Source organism: Pelecanus crispus, chromosome 6, assembly GCF_030463565.1.
Source record: "Pelecanus crispus isolate bPelCri1 chromosome 6, bPelCri1.pri, whole genome shotgun sequence".
Lineage (NCBI taxonomy): Eukaryota > Metazoa > Chordata > Aves > Pelecaniformes > Pelecanidae > Pelecanus > Pelecanus crispus.
The window spans coordinates 68,221,461-68,240,079 of record NC_134648.1 but is presented as its reverse complement, the minus strand read 5'-3'; the positions used below and the strand labels follow the sequence as shown (position 1 = coordinate 68,240,079).

The 18,619-nt window shown below is 42.5% G+C and overlaps 1 protein-coding gene across 5 annotated transcripts in view; it reads right to left on the bottom strand.

Annotated features, from left to right (window-relative positions):
* The window catches only part of BRF1 (BRF1 general transcription factor IIIB subunit), a 179,748-nt gene that overhangs the window by 70,153 nt on the left and 90,976 nt on the right, over positions 1-18,619 (bottom strand). For 3 of the 5 annotated variants that reach the window (XM_075713226.1, XM_075713227.1, XM_075713228.1), the window contains exons 6-11: positions 18,272-18,421; positions 16,545-16,638; positions 5,093-5,219; positions 3,493-3,532; positions 3,311-3,403; positions 2,331-2,609 (exon numbers count right to left, since the gene is read on the bottom strand). In XM_075713226.1, coding sequence (XP_075569341.1) covers positions 2,331-2,609; positions 3,311-3,403; positions 3,493-3,532; positions 5,093-5,219; positions 16,545-16,638; positions 18,272-18,421 — 783 coding nt within the window. The remainder of the gene's footprint in view (positions 1-2,330; positions 2,610-3,310; positions 3,404-3,492; positions 3,533-5,092; positions 5,220-16,544; positions 16,639-18,271; positions 18,422-18,619) is intronic. The other 2 variants (XM_075713229.1, XM_075713230.1) reach the window with 1 other exon arrangement.

The following is an 18,619-nucleotide window of genomic DNA, read 5'->3' as shown; positions in this document are numbered from 1 at the left end:
CGTAGAAGATCAGGTTAGTCAAGCAGGACCTGCCTTTCATGAACCCATGCTGACTGGGCCTGATGACCTGGTTGTCCTGTACGTACTGTGTAATGGCAGTCAAGATAATCTGCTCCCCTGTACGTACTGTGTAATGGCAGTCAAGATAATCTGCTCCATAACCTTCCCCGGCACCGAGGTCAGAGCTAGGAGGCAGAACTCATTTCCCAGAGCTATGAGGCAGAGCTCAAGACACCATTGCCTGAGGTGACAGAAACATCTACACTGGTTTTCACTGGGCTTCCAAGCTAAGATGCACAGGTGACCAACGGGAGGCAACTTAACAAGAAGTTTTTTTTATTCTGCGTAATGACATGCCAACTGCAAGCCAGGTGTACCTCCCAGCCTGTCTGCCAGACCTGGTTCCTGATCATCCAAAACACATCAAGGCTCCATTACGGCTCCTGAACCCAGATGACTTCCCAAAGGAAACCAGGTCCTCCAGGGGATGATGCACACGCACACTGTGATGCACCCACACCACGCAGGCACCACGTGGCAAGGGCTTGGAGACTGGGAACTGCACCCCAGCACGACTACCCCGCAGCACAGACACAGACAAAGTGAATCTGAGTTAGCATGAAACTTTTAAATTATTAAAATAAATTAGCAGAGTCACTGAAAAAAAAAAAAAAAAAAAAGTTTGGGGCAGGATCTACAATCAAAATACAACCAAAACAGTAATTCAGCATATGAGCTTCACAGCACATTAAGAAAATAAGTACCTCTTCAAACACCTGCAATGATTTCTCAGATGCATTAAAAGAGAATGAAAATTAAAAGAAAATGAACATACTGAAACTTACTCAGTTTTGAAATTCAGTTCATTTGGCACGTCCTCCACTTTTGAAAGAAAACAAACAGCAAACGCAGACAAGCCATAGCTTGAGCAGCCATGCACTCTCCTGCCCACCTGCCTGAAGCCCGACTCAAAGCAACATACCTGGCTATACCAGCTTAGTTTCGTCTTTAAACTCAGTCCTCAGCCTGTCCATTAAAGCGGTCAATAGCAATGCCAGCTCAGAAACATCCATCACTGCAAAATCATTTTTACAGGTCATTGGCTAGCCAGACAACAATAGCTTCTAGCCATTACTGACCTCTCTTCGACATGAACCGCTGATTTCCAGGAGAAAGACGAGCCAGGAGCCATCCATTTTCTTAATCATAATTAAAACAAAACCAAAACCACCCAACTGTTTCTATACTATTTCATTTGTACAAAATATAAACGTGCAATCATCCTGCTACATTTCCAGGATGTGAACACTAACATAATAAGAATGTGACTGCATTCAGTTCATCTATTGAGGCAGGCAGTACCTTATTTTAAGTAGGTGCTGTTGAACAGAAATTAGCATCAGAACAGTTCGGGTAACAAAATGTTCTGCTGCATCAACCCCCAAGTAAGCTGACAGAACAGATTCTGACAGGTGTGTCTTACAATGGAAAAATTAAGTGTGATAAAGAAAGGAATAAAATGCCCTTTAGATATGTTGTGTTCTCAGAGTCATCAAGATGCAAAAGGAATTTTAAAAAATGCCATCTCCATAAAGCTTAAGTACACATAAGAAAAAGCAAACAAACCTGCCTGGACGACTAGCTGTTTGCAGTACTGTCTGCCTTAATGGCTCTGGCAAATTGGCTTCCTTAGTTGATCAGTCCTGCTCCCACTGTACTACACAGAGCTATATGACCCAGACAGATCTGGGAGTGTTAAGAAAAGTGGAGCAAAACCACCAAAACACACAAGTCGGTATCAAAGAAAAAAGCATACAACCGGTTATTTCCTCTTACAGACATATAAAATATTTGCCATTTGCAGATTCTCAATCAGAGAGACAGACTGCATCATGTTTGACTTCAGCAAAATGTCTCCTGAGAAAGTCTGTCTTGATCTAAAATTCTCATGCTTGGGTTTTAATTCACAGTCATATTTACCAGAATACACTTCCTCCAATTTCCTAATTGAGACTGCATGGCTTGAAATATGCCCATCAGCTATCATATGACTGGAAATCTACTTGACTAAGAGATACACATTCTCAGGCTTCAGAAAATAATTAGGCACTCCAGATTTTCCTGCAGCTTCCTGAGGAGCAGATGCCAATGACCAATATCAACAACCAAGACTACTGATCTCATCCAGCCTCACAGCTCCTGTACCTCAATGTTACAGTGACGGAATTGCTACCACAGTAACCATCAAGATACATGGAAATTACACAACAAACCTGCAACTGGCTGCACATGTCCAGTCTCCACTCTGAGCTGAATTATCTCCTACTCACCAGGCTCTTGGTCCTTAGTGGATATGCACTCTTTTATGGACTCTGTTATGCCAAGACTAGCTGCAGTGGGGAGCGGGCCAAGCAAGGATTCCAGTGCAGGTGGTCTTACAAGAGCTTCATTTCCATTTTTGCATTCCCCATCTTCATTTTTTTTTATTCTATCCTTCTCATGAAGTTCATTATAAAAGTCCTTGTTTAAGTGATTAGCAGCTGCTTCCAGTTCCTCATCTTCTGCCTCCTCCTCTCCAAGTATGCTAGAGGTATTATCTTCTATTGAATCTGTAAGGGAAAAAACCCACCCCAACAGATCATTGCATACCATCTGTTACAGAAATGAAATAAATAGAGAGGCACTCACTTAAAGAATAAAAATCTTTAGAGAAAATCTGTAGAAGAAATACACAACATTTCAGTACAATGTATGAATACATGGAGTTTCCAGATGCTCTTCAAATTCATTACCTTGGCTATTAAAATGTATTTTTGTGAATACAGTCATCATTTAAAACAGAAGTATTGTGTTATCAAATTATGGCAGGCAAAAGGGCTTTGCAAGAGAAGCCGGCTACCTACTGCTATAATTACAAATGAAAAATAGCCCGTTCAACCTGCACAAAACCCTTCCTTATCGCTTCGTCAACTGGGGGATTCAGTGAAAGAAGGGTCTAGATATTGGTCCACTGCACTTTCAGTGATGAAAAGGAACATTCTCAGGTGTCAGTGCCAAGCTTATACTGCACCAGGAAAGAAAAACAACTGAAATCATTAATGAACTGTCATTGTAATGAACAATGTAGTTGTTCTGAAGACTGATATTTGAACCAAATAACTGGCAGACAGAACGCCAACGCAATAGAGATCTTGTACTACGCAAGCATATATATGATCGCATTTATCACAATAAAGTTCATATGCGTAAGACTGCCTGCAGGATCTGAACCCGTTATTATTTAAGTAGTCACAACTCTTTACAGACTTACCATCTTTAGTGAAATTTGCAAATACGCCTTTTGCTTTCGGTCTACTGTTTTCTAATTCAATCTCTATTTCATCTTGATAGCTCGATATTTCACCTGCGGTGTTGAAATAAAAGTAAAACTCAGCAATCATTGAGGTAATTTTGAACAAATGAGTGATATGTTACACCAAACACAACTCGTACCTTCAAAATCCTCCAGCTTTTTTGATAACGCCTTCTCAAGCTGAAATGAAAATAAACAAAATAAACGTGAAATTACTAAAAAAACCCAACTTTGTACTGTTTGCGAACTGTATATAGAGACACAGAGTAATAGGGTGTTTTAAAAGCAATAAGCAGGTTTTGAATCCCTACTCAAATTACTTTATATAGTGTCAGACAGGTAAGACAGACAAGTTTCAAAATACTGACTGATTTCAAATGTCCTCTCACCCATCTCTATACTTCAAAAGGAACCTTCACCCTGGCAAGCTGCAAATGAAAGGCCCCATTCTTCAGCAGTCAAGACTCTATGACTGTGCCTGCAGATGTGAGCAAGTGCAAGGGCAGGGCTGAAACTGCACTGCCCAGGCCAGACAGAGCACGCAGGCGATGGCAAAGTACAGACCTACAGCACCTGGCAGGCTCTTGAGAACATCACAGGTACACCTACGGACCTTTAAATGACAGCACATTTAGAACAGTAAAAACAAAAACCCTGAAAAACTAATAATGTAAGATTTGGCCGTGACAGCAGCAAAATCTTCTCCTCTGGTGCCAGCCTTAGTCCATGCTTTGTAAAGAAATTAAGCCATATGAGAACTAATCTCTGTGGAAGCAGGTGCTGTACCACACAAAAACCCAGCAGTCTCATTAAAGCAGTTTGGTTATTGTTTTCATACGTGTTTAAAAAAAAATTATACGTAATGGGACTTCTCCTGATCATGGGTATCACCTTTAAAAAAAGTGCACAGTTTCTGATCTAATTACAAAGCTTACACCTTTGCAACCCTGATCCTTGCTAACCAGGGTGGAATAGTGCATAGAGCCCATAAAAGAGAAATGCCGACATTAGGACAGCTACTCAAGACCTCCATGCCTCCAAGCTCAGCTTAATCTGTCACATGAGAGCCTCCAGTTTTGTAAGGACAAAAAGATTTGACGCTTTGGTGAAAGGTCAGGGCATAAGAAGGGGAACACACATGCAGCAGGAAAGCAAGCATAAAGGAGATAACAGTGCTTAGCATAACTGCATCAGCTTGCAAATGGGGGAGCATCTGGGCAGAGTGTGCTGGGCCCTCATCTACAATACAGCAGTCGTGGGCTAAGCACCAAACACTGGTATCCTGCAAAACATGGAAGCTCAGCTGGTGCTCGTTTACTCGGCCACCCAGACGTGCTGATCTGCACTAACAAGAGCAGTGACTGTACGTCCCGCAGCGACTGGCTAAGATGGCAGACATACTTCAACCCCTCATCAGAGGATGTTTAAAGCTGCATTTGAAGCTACGTATCTGAAAGAGCACATCTCGCTGGAGGAGGGAGCAACAATAATATAAGAGAAAAACTTCTTTTTTTTTTTAACTGGGAAGCTATCCCTTTGCCAGTAAAACAAAAAAATATCCTTTAGTAATGGGTACTGTATGCACTAATGCTCACCCTTCTCTTAAGAACCTCAGAATAAATGTAACTAACCCTTAGCAAAGGCTGGTCAGCTAGGACTTAGTATTAACTGATTCAAAAAGGAATACATGGAGGGAGGAGAGAGGAGAGAAATACAGAGAGCATCCGATTCAGAATTCACCTGCTGGATCTTCAATTTTTTTTGACCAGCTGTAAACGAAGGAGGATCACATTCTTCTTCTAAGTCAATCTTCATAAACTCATCTATGGTTAGCTGACTTGTTGGTGTATCTTCAAACTCTGACAACCTACCAAAGCATACAGTACATTACCATAACAACGTTAAGAACTTCTTTAAAAGTAACAAAATTTGTCAAACTGCTAAGTTACAGAATAAACATGTCATCCTTAGAAACTCTGGCTCCAATGCAGAATACATTAAAACTGAAGTGATACTAATTGTTTCATCTGCTGCAAAGAAAGTATCTTTTCATATTACAAATTAGTTTTTGATTTACTAGCGTATGTAACACACAATTTTTTTGATGAACGAAGACCAAACGCACACTTTTTTCGATGAACCACAGCCACTGCGGTCAATTAAGTATAGACTGACAAAACTGCGATGAGAAATGCAGCTCATTCCTCCTGTCTCGTTGCTTTTGTTATCAACAACAACAACAAAACAGATTCCCAAACTAAAATATCTGCCATCATACTTTAGGAGTACGCTCAAAAATATTCCTGATATGTTAGCAAAATTAATTTATGCAAAATAAATGTTAAAGTAACATATCTTCAGCAGACTGGAAGAGGGACAAGAAGTAATCTTCGCAGGACACACAGAAGCAGTAGAAAAAGGGATCATTTACACATTGTACAGATGGAACAGACAAATGCATGTAATTTTACAACAACATACTTTGTATTTGTTTAATGTTCGCATTTTAAAAGTTCCTACCTATGTGAGAGATGGGACTAGCTCCATGGGCAACTGCCATGAAAGCAGCTGAATCTTTCAAAGGAACTGAATCTTAAATGAGACCACGCTGTCGTAACTTCACCCACAAATTTCAGCATTTTGTACAGGTGGTTGAGAATGAGCACATCCATTTTACAGATGGAGAAAGCGAGGCAAAAGGTTAAGTACAAAACCAGGTCAGGAAATGTCTGGCAGAATGCTTTTCTGACAGAAAGTGCCCTTTTAATAATATCAACATTTTCCATGGGAAAACAGCAATGATGGGTCTGCAGCTGCTTCACTGGAATATTCCCATCTTCCAGAGGAAGCAAAGCTGACAACAGCTTCCATCTGCAAAGCTAGGAAACTAAAAATGGTGATTCAGTACTTCCAGCACAGGATGCTTCAGCATTTCTCCCCCCCAAAATGTAGTCGTGGTTTTCTCTTTTACCTCTGATTGCAACAAAACTCCTTCCAAAGAAGGAATTTTCCCTAGGACAGAAACTCAGTTTCCAACCAACTCCAGGGTCAAAGCCAAGAGCACAGGGCCACACTCTCTCCCAATATCCTTATCAGTACCTGTATTTCTTTTTTTATAAACTGAGGTGCAAGACAAGACAGCCCATAAAAAGGGACGTAGGCATGCTGTAACTTCAGGACAGTCTGCCTGTAGGCACCCCGCTGCCGGAGCACAGTCCGCAGGCCACGCGCGGCATCTCGTGCCATGAAATGCGCAGGGAGAGCCGGGCAGCTCTGTGCAAAACCAACAGCAAGCAGCACGCTGAGCCCACGCACGGCTATGCCGGCCAGAGTCAGTGCTGCTGAGGAGAAGAAAGCTTCTGAAACCTAGTTCCACTTTGGGAGTTCAGGCATTTCTACGAAGTCCCAAATTAGCCATTTGAGAGTGACTGACAGCCCAAAAGTTTCCCTCAGAGTACCAGGGACCAGCTCCCTCCTCCTCTCTTTCAGATCAAATTGGAAAGGAGAGGAGGATGCTGTTGGCAGCAGCAGCACCCAGCTTTTAATTAACGGACTAGAAATCTTTCTCAGCGTTAACAGGCTTCCAGCATCCATTACCCACCTTCCAGGAGGGAGCCTCATCTATCAGGCTAGAGGAAAAACCTGGCTAGGCATTGTTGTTATTATTATTATTTTAATTCAGGATTCATTTAATGGCAAATCCATGCATCACTTCAGGAGCATGGATCTTCCCAGCCACCATCATTAAACTACAGTCACCCATCCCTCCACGTATGAATCACGCACTCGCAGGTAGTCCCACTTCAGCAAGACTTTTCCTCCCAACCAGCCTCACCTAGTTAAAATGTTATTCTCCTCCCACTGTAAAAAGCCAACATGCGCTTTGGCAAAGACGCCCAGTTTGTTTACCCCACACTTGCTCCGAGTTTGAGCCGAGCAGCCAGACCCAGCACCAGCCCAGCCAAAACGGCAACACCTCCAGGCATGCGGAGCAATGCAGAAAACACCAGCAGCAAAACCAGTCGCTCGTGAAGCAAGGTTGGGGACGAGATGCCCGTGCTTGGGTTTCAGCACTTAACCCCACGCACGTCTCCTTGCGGACTCCTGAGGCTCCATCTGTCCCCCTCCTTGCCCACCGTGTCGTGTGACTCACGTCACGTACCCTGCACCCGTCGGACGTTAGCCCGCGGGTGAGCCAACGGGCCAGCGGCTGGCACGAGCTTCGGCTCGGGCGCCAGCTTCAGCCCTGAGCTGAAATGGCAGCACGGGTCTCTCCCAGGACCTTCAGTGCACCTGCACTAGGACAGGGCAGAGCTACCTCGTGTTTGCTGGTGCTGCTACTGAGGAGCTCAGCATACGGTTCAACCATCTGACCCGGCCACCAGCGCCCAGGCCCATGCTCATGCCCTCCTCTTCCTCAGTCCTGACCCAAGCCAAACGGGGCGAGGGCTGACCACCCGGCAGTGAGGGCTGCCAGCGTGACACTATAGGCACAGCCCGGTGGCAAGCCCAAATTTAGAGTGGCGTGCTTTTTCTTCACTTCTCCCCAGTTTTAACCACAAGGCTCGAGCCTTCCTTCTGAAATGCAGAACCATCCCTGATGGTCAGGATCACAGCTTGAGTATCATCCCTGCGGGAGAGCGAGCTGCTCACTCAGCATTCTCTCCTTTAACTCGATATAAAGAAATACCTGCGCCTGCCAACCACTTGCCTGCCTCAACATTTTACATTGGCTGATATCCTGTCTACATATTTTTAAACATTTCTTTAATTTTATCCAGTTTGGACACATGCCACCAAGGCAACAAACTGATGCATGCAGCCGTCTACACTGCATGAAACAAGGTAACATTAGTTTGGCAGCTTAGAAAAACTGATGCAACCTTAATTATAAGCACAATAATTTCAGGGGCGAGGGAGTGCCCTCATGGGAAAAAAAAAAAGCTACAGGCTATTTTTTAAGTTCCACACAAAAATGATATCCAAGTTCATTTGCACTTTTGATAATCTAAAAAAAACTAGTAAGAGTTGCGATTTCAAGTTATGCACAGAAGGAGGAAAGTAAACAGATATACAAATTACGGTATTATTTCCTTGGCACAGATTCAAAAGGGCTCTAAAAATTGAAATTTGGCAGACAAGTATTTTCTATTTATAGTCAAAGCAGAGGCAACCGCTACAGCTCAGGCTAAGACTCAACTCCCAGTATAAAGCCTCCTCTTACAGTTTCTCACAGCAAACTCTTTCAAGCAAATTCCTTTGGGGGAAAACTTTTTCCAGAGCTTGGTGTCATCTGCCCCTAACCCTAACCCTTTTTTTCAAAGAAAAATTTCCACGGCTTTTGTTCCATCCGTTTATGGGCAAAACCACACTTCGTCTTCTGATAAAGCACTTTTGTGCACAAAACAGTAAACCGATTCTGTTGACACTTAATTTAGCTCCCAATAAGGGAAAATGGGTCAGTCGTTTTGAAGTTACGAGCAATGTTTTTTTCACTTTTGTTTTGTTTCAGGGATACCGTCCAGTGAAGACTTATGAATCCAGTCTACAGCTAAGGGAAAAAAAGACTCCTGTTGCAGCTAGCTGCTCGGTTTTAATGTTTAATTGAAATCTGTGGCAGTGAGGTGTGACAAAGCACGTAAAAGAACAAGGTCTTCTGGAGTCCAACTCACAAATGCTTCAGGAGTCCAAGTTCAAAGTCCAAGAGGGACCTCTAAGCAGAGGCCATTTAGGAACAGCCACAGCGTCCTCCTACATACACACAACCAGCACCTAGCTCCAGCAAGCAGGCAGCATAAAGCAGAGGTATCTTGTGCTGGACCTCTATACAGAAGGGCAAACAAATTATAACTTCAGAGACAATTGGTTTTTTAAGGACTGAATGTGAAATTTAGGCTGAGCAGTCAGCCTTTAGGTTACCTGTTGTGAGAGGTCTTTTTACAGTACTTAAAATATTTTATTAATGGATTAAAAAAAGTACTATGCTGAATATTGGCATATTGTTAGCAGAAATACATGAAAAAAAACTTTATTGCCTGATAAGCTGGTGGTGGTTATTAAATTCCCCTGATTTTTCCCAAATTAACAATATAATTAAAACTCTAAGTAACAACTTAACATGATATGTACTTAATCTTAACTATCGTATCGATTACAAATATTCCAGTCATAGATCAGCTGATCTGACAACTCCAACATTTGCAATCTCTGGAAAAGTAAGGGATTTACTTTTGTATCTTAGTGAGGTACCTAAATATTGCAGTATATCCCCACTGTTTTAACTTAACGTTCACCAGTGCTGCCTCCCACTTTAAACCTGTGCGCTGCTCATAGGAGAGAAGTTCAGAATTCACACTGATGTGGCAAACCATCACTATTTTTTATACTACAAATTTAACAGTCTACTGCATCATTCTTCTCATTTTTTTCGAAGCCATACAATGTTTACGCAAGAACTGCTTACGGAAGTATGTTCACATATCCCAAAAGTGATACTTAATACAGAACATGCATCAGAAATAGTTATTAAATGCTCCTTACACGACATTAAAAAACGTTTTCCAGTATCCACCAGTATGTAAACAGAGAAGCATGATCGCCTTATATGTAATCATTGTACATATATATAATTTTCCATGTACTTGCAGCAATATAAAAAAGGTATTTTTAAAGCCTATATGAATGAGTATCTCATTACTAAAGGTAAGGACAAAATTAGAGGGGATCCAGTTACTGTTGTTTTACAGCTGACAACTTATCACCTGAGCTGTGCTAAATTAGTCTGCCTGTGTTCCCAGCCCAATGCAACTGTAAAGAGAAATATTCTCACTTAAACAACTTCCACAGTGTACTACATTAATGCATTTAATTTCTTTTTGCAATGGACTAAGAGCATACACACAGAGTCATTTACTGCAAATTAATTGGTGACTGATAATTTATGGTGCTCATTTGCTGGCAACTCTCTGTCGTTTTTCTAAGTACTAAAGAATGGGTACCTTGAAAGATTTATTGTACTAAATAAAAGCACTCTTTAGAATTAGTTGCTTTTACTTGCTCACACCAAAACAGAGATTGGAAATTATCACAAATTTGTTAGCATAAATTTTAAAGCCCTGATTCTGCAAACACACATATGGTTAACTCGGGTTAACACTTGTGCGCACGGTTAGCCCACCAATAATCCCACCCACACATCTCCCTGGCCAGAAGTCCACCAGTCTAAACCACCTGGAATTTTTTGTTCTTGGGGTTTTTTTCCCCTGATTCAAATGTTCATACCATGCTAATGGAAGAAAATGCTTTATTTAGCATTCCTTAAAATGTTGTTTCATTAGCATGGTTCCTCCGCTGTGGTCTGTCAAAACCACTCTATGATCTCCTGGAAAAGAAAAACAGTGCGCTGCTTAATTTCTCAACAGCTGCTCAGATGAGGAAAGTCAAACACAGAGAAAACTGTTTACAAGATCTAAGCCCGAGTTACTGCTAATAAGTTAATTATTGTATCAAAAGTAACAGACACCAAATAATTTTGAAATGACATTTTTTAAATAAGTATGAAGTACTAAAATATATTGGGAATCTAATTAATATATTATCTTACTAGCTGTATAGAAGCCAGATTTATAAAAAGAAATATTGCCTGTGAAATTGGAGTCCTCAAAAATAAAACCTTTTTTCATTAAAACAGACAATCCAACTTACAAAGGTATGCAATACCAACCAGTGTTGATCAAGTTGTATTTACCCACCATACTAGAAAGACTTCTAGAAATCATCTCTAAGCCACCTGAAATTATTTAACTGGAGATTTCTCAATTTACCTTCTTAGCTTATCACAACAGTGGCCAGCGAAGGAGCTCTATGGCTGCTGATCTGAGATCAGAGCAGACACCACCACGAACTCCTCTACGAGCAGTAATTTGCCCAGATTTCTGAAAGCTTCTCTCCATACCTCACTTCAACCAAGAGCACTTACGCAACTCTGACATACTGAGCATCTTCCACCTTTCTCCACACTCCATACCTTAGGTAAACAGCTCTCACTTAATTCATCCAATACCTTTCACGGGATTTTAGCACGGCTTTACTTGGATCACAGCTGAACACAGACTTCTTCATGCCTCTCCCTTCACTCCTGGCCTTGATTCGGCTTTGGTGTTTTGGAAAACCTAACCTCACAGCCACAAGCATCCCTGTTACTGTGTCTTCCCATCCTGACTCTGGACTCATGTATCGACCTGCTCCTCACCTTGCCTGTGCTCACAAGAAGCCTACCTGGCTTGAGACTGCACTGGGAACTTGGACATAAACTTTATGTGAGCTACATATTGCAGAACTGAAAATCAGAAAAGCTGCAGGCAACACATTTATCTCTACGCATGAATCTTTAATTTTTCCAGAAAATTACCAACACAGTCATCGAAAGAGCCATAGCTGGGTCCCCAGGATACGAGCAAAGGACCACATTTATGGAAGTCCCTACAGCACCTCCACCCAGCCTGGTAAATGGAGTTCCTTCGTAACAAGTCTTGTCTTCCCTCCCCAAAAATGTTGTAAGAAAAAACATTCACCTCAAAAATGGGTGCTTTAAACCCATTCTGGCCTTTTATTCCACTTCCTTCTAAATGAAGCTTTACTTCATAGAATCATAGAATCATAGAATGCTTTGGGTTGGAAGGGACCTTCAGAGGCCATCCAGCCCAACCCCTGCAGCGAGCAGGGACAGCTTTAACCAGACCAGGGTGCTCAGGGCCCCGTCCAACCTGACCGGGAATGTTTCCAGGGATGGGGCCTCTACCACCTCTCTGGGCAACCTGTGCCAGTGCTTCACCACCCTCAGCGTAAAAAATTTCTTTCTTATGTCTAGTCTAAATCTATGCTTCTTTAGTTTAAATCCATTATTCCTTGTTCTGTCACAACAGGCCTTGCTAAAAAGGTTGTCCCCATCCTTCCTGTAGGCCCCCTTTCAGCACTGAAAGGCCGCAATAAGGTCTCCTCGCAGCCTTCTCCTCTCCAGGCTGAACAACCCCAGCTCTCCCAGCCTGGCCTCGTAGCAGAGGGGCTCCAGCCCTCGGATCATTTTTGTGGCCCTCCTCTGGACCCGCTCCAGCAGGTCCATGTCCTTCTTATGCTGAGGGCTCCAGAGCTGGATGCAGTACTCCAGGGGAGGTCTCACCAGAGCAGAGTAGAGGGGCAGAATCACCTCCCTCGACCTGCTGGCCACGCTGCTTTTGATGCAGCCCAGGATACAGTTGGCTTTCTGGGCTGCAAGCACACATTGCTGGCTCACGTCCAGCTTTTCATCCACCAGTACCCCCAAGTCCTTCTCCGCAGGGCTGCTCTCAATCCCTTCATCCCCCAGCCTGTACTGATACCGGGGGTTGCCCCGTCCCAGGTGCAGGACCTTGCACTCGGCCTTGTGGAACCTTGTGAGGTTCACACAGGCCCACCTCTCCAGCTTGTCCAGGTCCCTTTGGATGACATCTCGTCCTCCTGGCATGTCAACCGCACCACTCAGCTTGGTGTCATCTGCAAACTTGCTGAGGGTGCACTCGATCCCACTGTCTATGTCATTGATGAAGATGTTAAATAGCACCGGTCCCAGTACGGACCCCTGAGGGACTCCACTTGTCACCAGTCTCCATGTGGACATCGAGCCATTGACCACGACCCTCTGGATGCGACCATCCAGCCAATTCCTTATCCACCGAACAGTCCACCCATCAAACCCATCTCTCTCCAATTTAGAGAGAAGGATGTTGTGGGGTACTGTGTCGAACTCTTTACAGAAATCCAAGTAGATGACATCCATTGCTTTTCCCTTGTCCACTGATGCAGTTACTCCTTCATAGAAAGCAACTAAGTTGGTCAGGCAGGACTTGCCCTTGGCGAACCCATGCTGGCTGTCTCGAATCACCTCCCTGTCCTCCATGTGCTTGAGCATATCTTCTAGGAGAATCTGCTCCATCATCTTCCCAGGCACAGAGGTGAGGCTGACAGGTCGGTAGTTCCCAGGGACCTCCTTTCTTCCCTTTTTAAACTTCTTCTGAAGTTCATCACAAATAGGTTTTTTAACAGATAGTACTTTATGGAACTGAGAAGAAATATTTCTTTACGTAAAAAGCAGCTCAATTTAAAGATAAAGAGAGTAAGCCAAAGAAGTAGAATGCAAGTGTTAACAAATATAAGCTGACTTTTTTTTTATTTCTATTGAAGAAGTGCCCAAGATCTTCAAACAGGCATAAGGGCCGCACAGTATTAGATAATGCACAATGGACAAATATCACAAAAATTATTCTCACTGCAGATAAGACAGAATTTAGCGTGCAGAGAAAATATACAATAGGTGAATAAACACATGAAGGGGCAGAGTATGTGAAGGTTAAAAAGGCAGCAGCAAAGACAGGTGCATTGAACTCAGGCACAAATGTGAGGATTAAACTAAATAAAAGGGTTGGGTTTATTAAAAGTTAATTTCTGCTATCTCCACAGATGATTACACAGAAAAAAACCATTTGACTAATTAGTTAATATTTGTACAGTACTTTGAATATATAAAGTGATATATAAGTTAATATCATTTCAATTAGACTGGAAATGAGATAGAATTATCAGTGCATTTATTAATATTTAATGTTCACTTTCAACAACAGCAACAAGCTTTACATTTCAATTGTGTGTTTCAAAACACAAAGCTAGAAGGCCCTGGGAAGTAACTACAAAGTTTTCTTACCAAGATCCTACCAAAACCCCATGCATATTAAAAATAACACACAGGGTTTTTAGCCAGATGGTTAAATTAAGAACTCTTGATTCGAAGATGAGTGACAGAGTCCATGGGCCATACTTTGTCACTTTTTCCTTCCAAAACAGATTCCCTTTATGATCAGGTCATTCATTTTTATGACCTGAAGGTAGGTCACGTTTTTGTGAACCTCCTCCTACGAGCTACTGTATATGGCGGTGAAAGAGGCAATAGACTACAGGCACGTAGGGCTTGGTGCTCTCCAGCTGATGGACAACAGGGTGACCTAACCCCCTTCTACACAGTCGCATCAGCCTCATTGCACAGGATCAGAAATAGTGCCCTTCTTAGGGAAGGGCTGCCACCCCTTGCTGAGGGTCTTCCTGAAACAGAATGCCAAGCAGGGCTTTCTTAAAATCCATCGCTCCTGCATCCTCAGCCAAGCAACTGATCAACACAGCCCTGTCCCCCCGAGGCTGCTGGGCTGCCTCCGCAGGGCAGGGGGAGAAGGCACCTTGTGTCCGTGCCGTCCCTTCCCCTTCAGATTTCTGCAATGGAAATCCATCGTCACCGAAAGTAAATCCAGCTTCCGACGGTCTGTGCTTCCCCAGGAGCCACGTAGCCAACTGGGAGCTAAATCAAACCATACAGCAGAACCTGCAGGTTGGATGTTTCAGCATAATCTGGATCCCTGTTTGGTTTCACTTCAAGGGCTGCCAGGGCAAAGCCATCAGCAGTGAGCGTAGCATCCAACACCGTCCATTAATGAGCATTCACCCAACTACGCTCAACACCTTCACAACGCACAAAGCAGTGGTAGCTCTTTACAAACCGGAGTAACCATAGCAATAATTAAAAGGAAATAAAACTGTACATCAAACTGAGAAGCAAAGAAATTTTTAAGAATGTGAAACAAGTGCTTATTAATTTAGACAACTTCTGCCCGATGGCATTTTTCTTGAAAGAAGAGGGAAAAAAATGGAGTGCAGAAAGAGTTATTCAAAGGTATTTTTTTTATTTGCCTTCGTTAAATACTATATAACGTGCTCTTATTTGAAAAACATCAATCAAATTTATAGATTCGTGATAAATACAGTTGTAATTATAGCTGCCTGAAAATAATTCAGCTGTCACGTTTACCCTGTCAAAGTAAATAACGCTGTCATTTTAGTTGATGTGTGGGACTTGAGTAAACATTTCAAAGCATGAATTTTGAAGTAAGATTTCTTCGCTTGAAACAATTGCTCAAATTAATTTTCCTTCCAAGTCTAATTAATTATGCTTATTTTCTTAGTAAGAACGAACTCTTTAACTATTTAACCAAGGCATCTTGAGGTAGATTGTGGGTGCATAAATCATTAATCACACAAAATGCACATTAAAACACATGACCTGTTGACCAGAGGAAAAAAGTGGCATTTGTACTGCTCCATCCTTCTTGTTGTCGTACCTTAAAGCACTTCAAACACTTTAAATTTATCCCTATACCACCCATGCATGGTAGGGAAATAGCATCATTCCTGTTCCACAAATGAAGATTTGGGGCAAAAACATTTTTCACAATCAAGAGGTGAATATTATTAACCAGTATTAGACTTGGCTGGATGTGCTTATGCTTGAGAGAAAGAGAGATGCCAGGAGAGCTTTCTGAAGACAAACCTTGGTAGAACAAACTTTAGAATTTATTGGTGGTACAAAAATTTCCAACCTGGGCAACAGAGAGCATGGTATTTCACAGTTAGGTCATTTTTTACTGAACCTACGGGGAAAGAAAATGTTACAACTTTTCAAACCTAAAATGAGGGAAACTGGGTGACTGCTTACTTCATCAAAATACAGAAAATGCTACTAGATCTTTAAAAAAAAAAAAACACACCAGAGGTACTTGGGAAATCCCCATTTTCAGGCTCACATCCTGCTGATAATTCTACTTCTGACCCCTTCAGTGAACTTATCATTAGACTCACTACACTGTCTTCTATTTATTAGCAGTGCAACACTATCAAAAATGAACATTTCAGCAAAATACTTCAAAAAGTTCTGTTCAATAACAGCTAAAGGACAAGACTTTTCAGCACTGTATTCTGGATTAATGAAAAAAGAAAAAAAATCCCACAGTACATCCTCAGCTTTGAGAATCAATCATTTCTTCTGAGGACATGACAACACTGTTAACATTTGTGACCCAACAGTTTTTTGCCATCAACTCTTCACCTGTTACATGGGCACAGTGCTCCTTACCGTTCTTTGCTAAGCATTTGAGACCTTACATGAGAGACAGGTGTTAGTACTTAGAAATGACCATCTAAAACATGTTGTACTTATTTTATTCTTGGCCCTTCTGAAAAGGAAAAGAACCTGGATTTCTCTGACATACATTCATTTTAGACTACACCACTTTTCAGTACTATAAACGAAAGATAAAAGCAATAAAACTGCACTGACCTTTTCCTTAATGTAGACTCACAAACCTTGACCACCCTGATGACCTCTTTAACAGTACGTCGGAAATCATGCATTCTTGCTGCCACTAGCAGAGCTAGAGAATAAGCAGGGAAAGTCAATGTCAAAGAGATGAAAATTTCCTGAAGACAAGCAGAAAACAGTCAGATAACCATACCCTCTCTTTGTCCCTGTCTTCAGCTAAAGAGTTGTAAATGCTAATGCTCAGCTGTGTCCCTGAATACAGGTGATTGACAAACTTTGCTTCCTACCCGATAAAATTAAGCTGATTGCAAATTGCACCTTGACAAATTCTGTGCTTTAGCACTTGGGAAAACATGGCCAGCTACTTAAATACAGCACAAGAACATCTCGTTGTTCACGTATTTTAAAGTTACCATCTGTTTAGCAGAATTTACTAGTCCTGAATGAAAAGATCTCCAGTTAACTCTTCCAGAAGCCAGAAGTGAAACACTGAATCGACTTCAGCTGTTATCCTCATTGGGGTCACCGCTATCGCTGTCTTCCTAGTGCCCAAGTGCTCTCCTGCAAGAGCCCCTACGCAGCTAGATAACCAGTACTGGCTGCATTTACATCAGCGTGTTGATTCAGAGCACTAGCTCCGTTTTGAAGCATCACCCCCACTCATCGTGCAGCGGCTCACTGTGCAGAACAGTTTCAAGCACACAAAAGTGATTCCTTTCAGAGGAAACTAAACCAGAGCTCCACTTCAGGTATGCGTTTAAAGTGCCCTGGTTCCTAATGGGAACATCAGGGGCTGAACTAACAACTGGTCCTTCAAACAATGTATGGCACAGACATTTAGGCCAGGGAACCAAACTAAACCCAGCCCACAGTACACCACACAAACTGCGTATCGCGTGGATGGATGTTGGGGGCTCGGCACCACCTGCTTCAATCTATTGATCCACGTCTGTTGAATCAAATCACTTGCTCATGTGGATATAGTCTGTGTAGTGAATCAAAGACCAGGCCGCTCTCCCGTAGAGCCTACGCTCAAATTTTTAGCAATGCACAATAAGCAAGTACTACTAACAAAAAGAGGCTAGAAATTTCATGAAGACTGCATAGTCCTGGGTTCCCTAAGGTTTGAGCGCTATTTCTCATTCCAGCTTGCACATGTAAGATCTTTCAAATAAAATAAAGCTCATAAGTGAACCCTGTGACTATTTACACTCTTCGTTACTCTGACCTCGCTGCCTGGTACTGACTACCTTTTAACCTAGCCCTCCCAAACCGGTAGGTTTTTTGTAAGCATCCTGACAGCGCTGGATCTTGGAAAAAGATGAAGAAGGAGAGGAAAATAATTTCACAGAACAGGTCAAAGAGGGCATTTCTTGCATAAGACTCTGTGTAAGACACAAAAGTGCTTGCACTAATGGTGTCATTTTAGCTGACAAAAAAACCTTTTAGCAGCTAGAGCTTGCAGAGAGTGGGGGTGAGAAGAGCACCAGAAAAGAGGTTAAAAAATCCAAAATGTAAGATACAAAGGTTCCAAGCGAGTAATGTAGGAGCAAGGGCAAAAATGAAGTTTGAGTTTCAGAAAGTATTTCGATGAAGACCTATATAATCTGTAGGTGCCTGACAGCACAAAACCCAGAGAACGTGGCATCGCCGAGGGAATGAGAAAGTCCTCATCTGTTCCCAACTCCCAGACTCTCCCATCCAACCCGCTGCGGGGGACGCGATGCACCCAGCGTCTGACATACCTGCTCCGCAGAGCCCGGAGGGCCGGCGGCCGGTGTGCATCCAGTCCCGCTTCATCCTCTGCAACAGCCTGAGAGCCGTCATTGACACCTCGTGGTTCTTATCCCCAAATTCAAGCATGTGTGCAAAACGAGGAATATATAAACACGGATCTGCAACAGAAAGTAATGCAATTATTTCTAATCCTAACCTTTGATTTAGGAAATGCAGTACCTGAGCGGCAGTACTGCGGGGCTGTCATGGTTGGCTTGCTTCACGGCTCAGCAAACACCACGGACTGTGCTGCTGGGCCAGATCCTCTGATCACTAAGCTTCAGAAGCAGCTTTTTAGTTAAGCTAAACCAAAACAC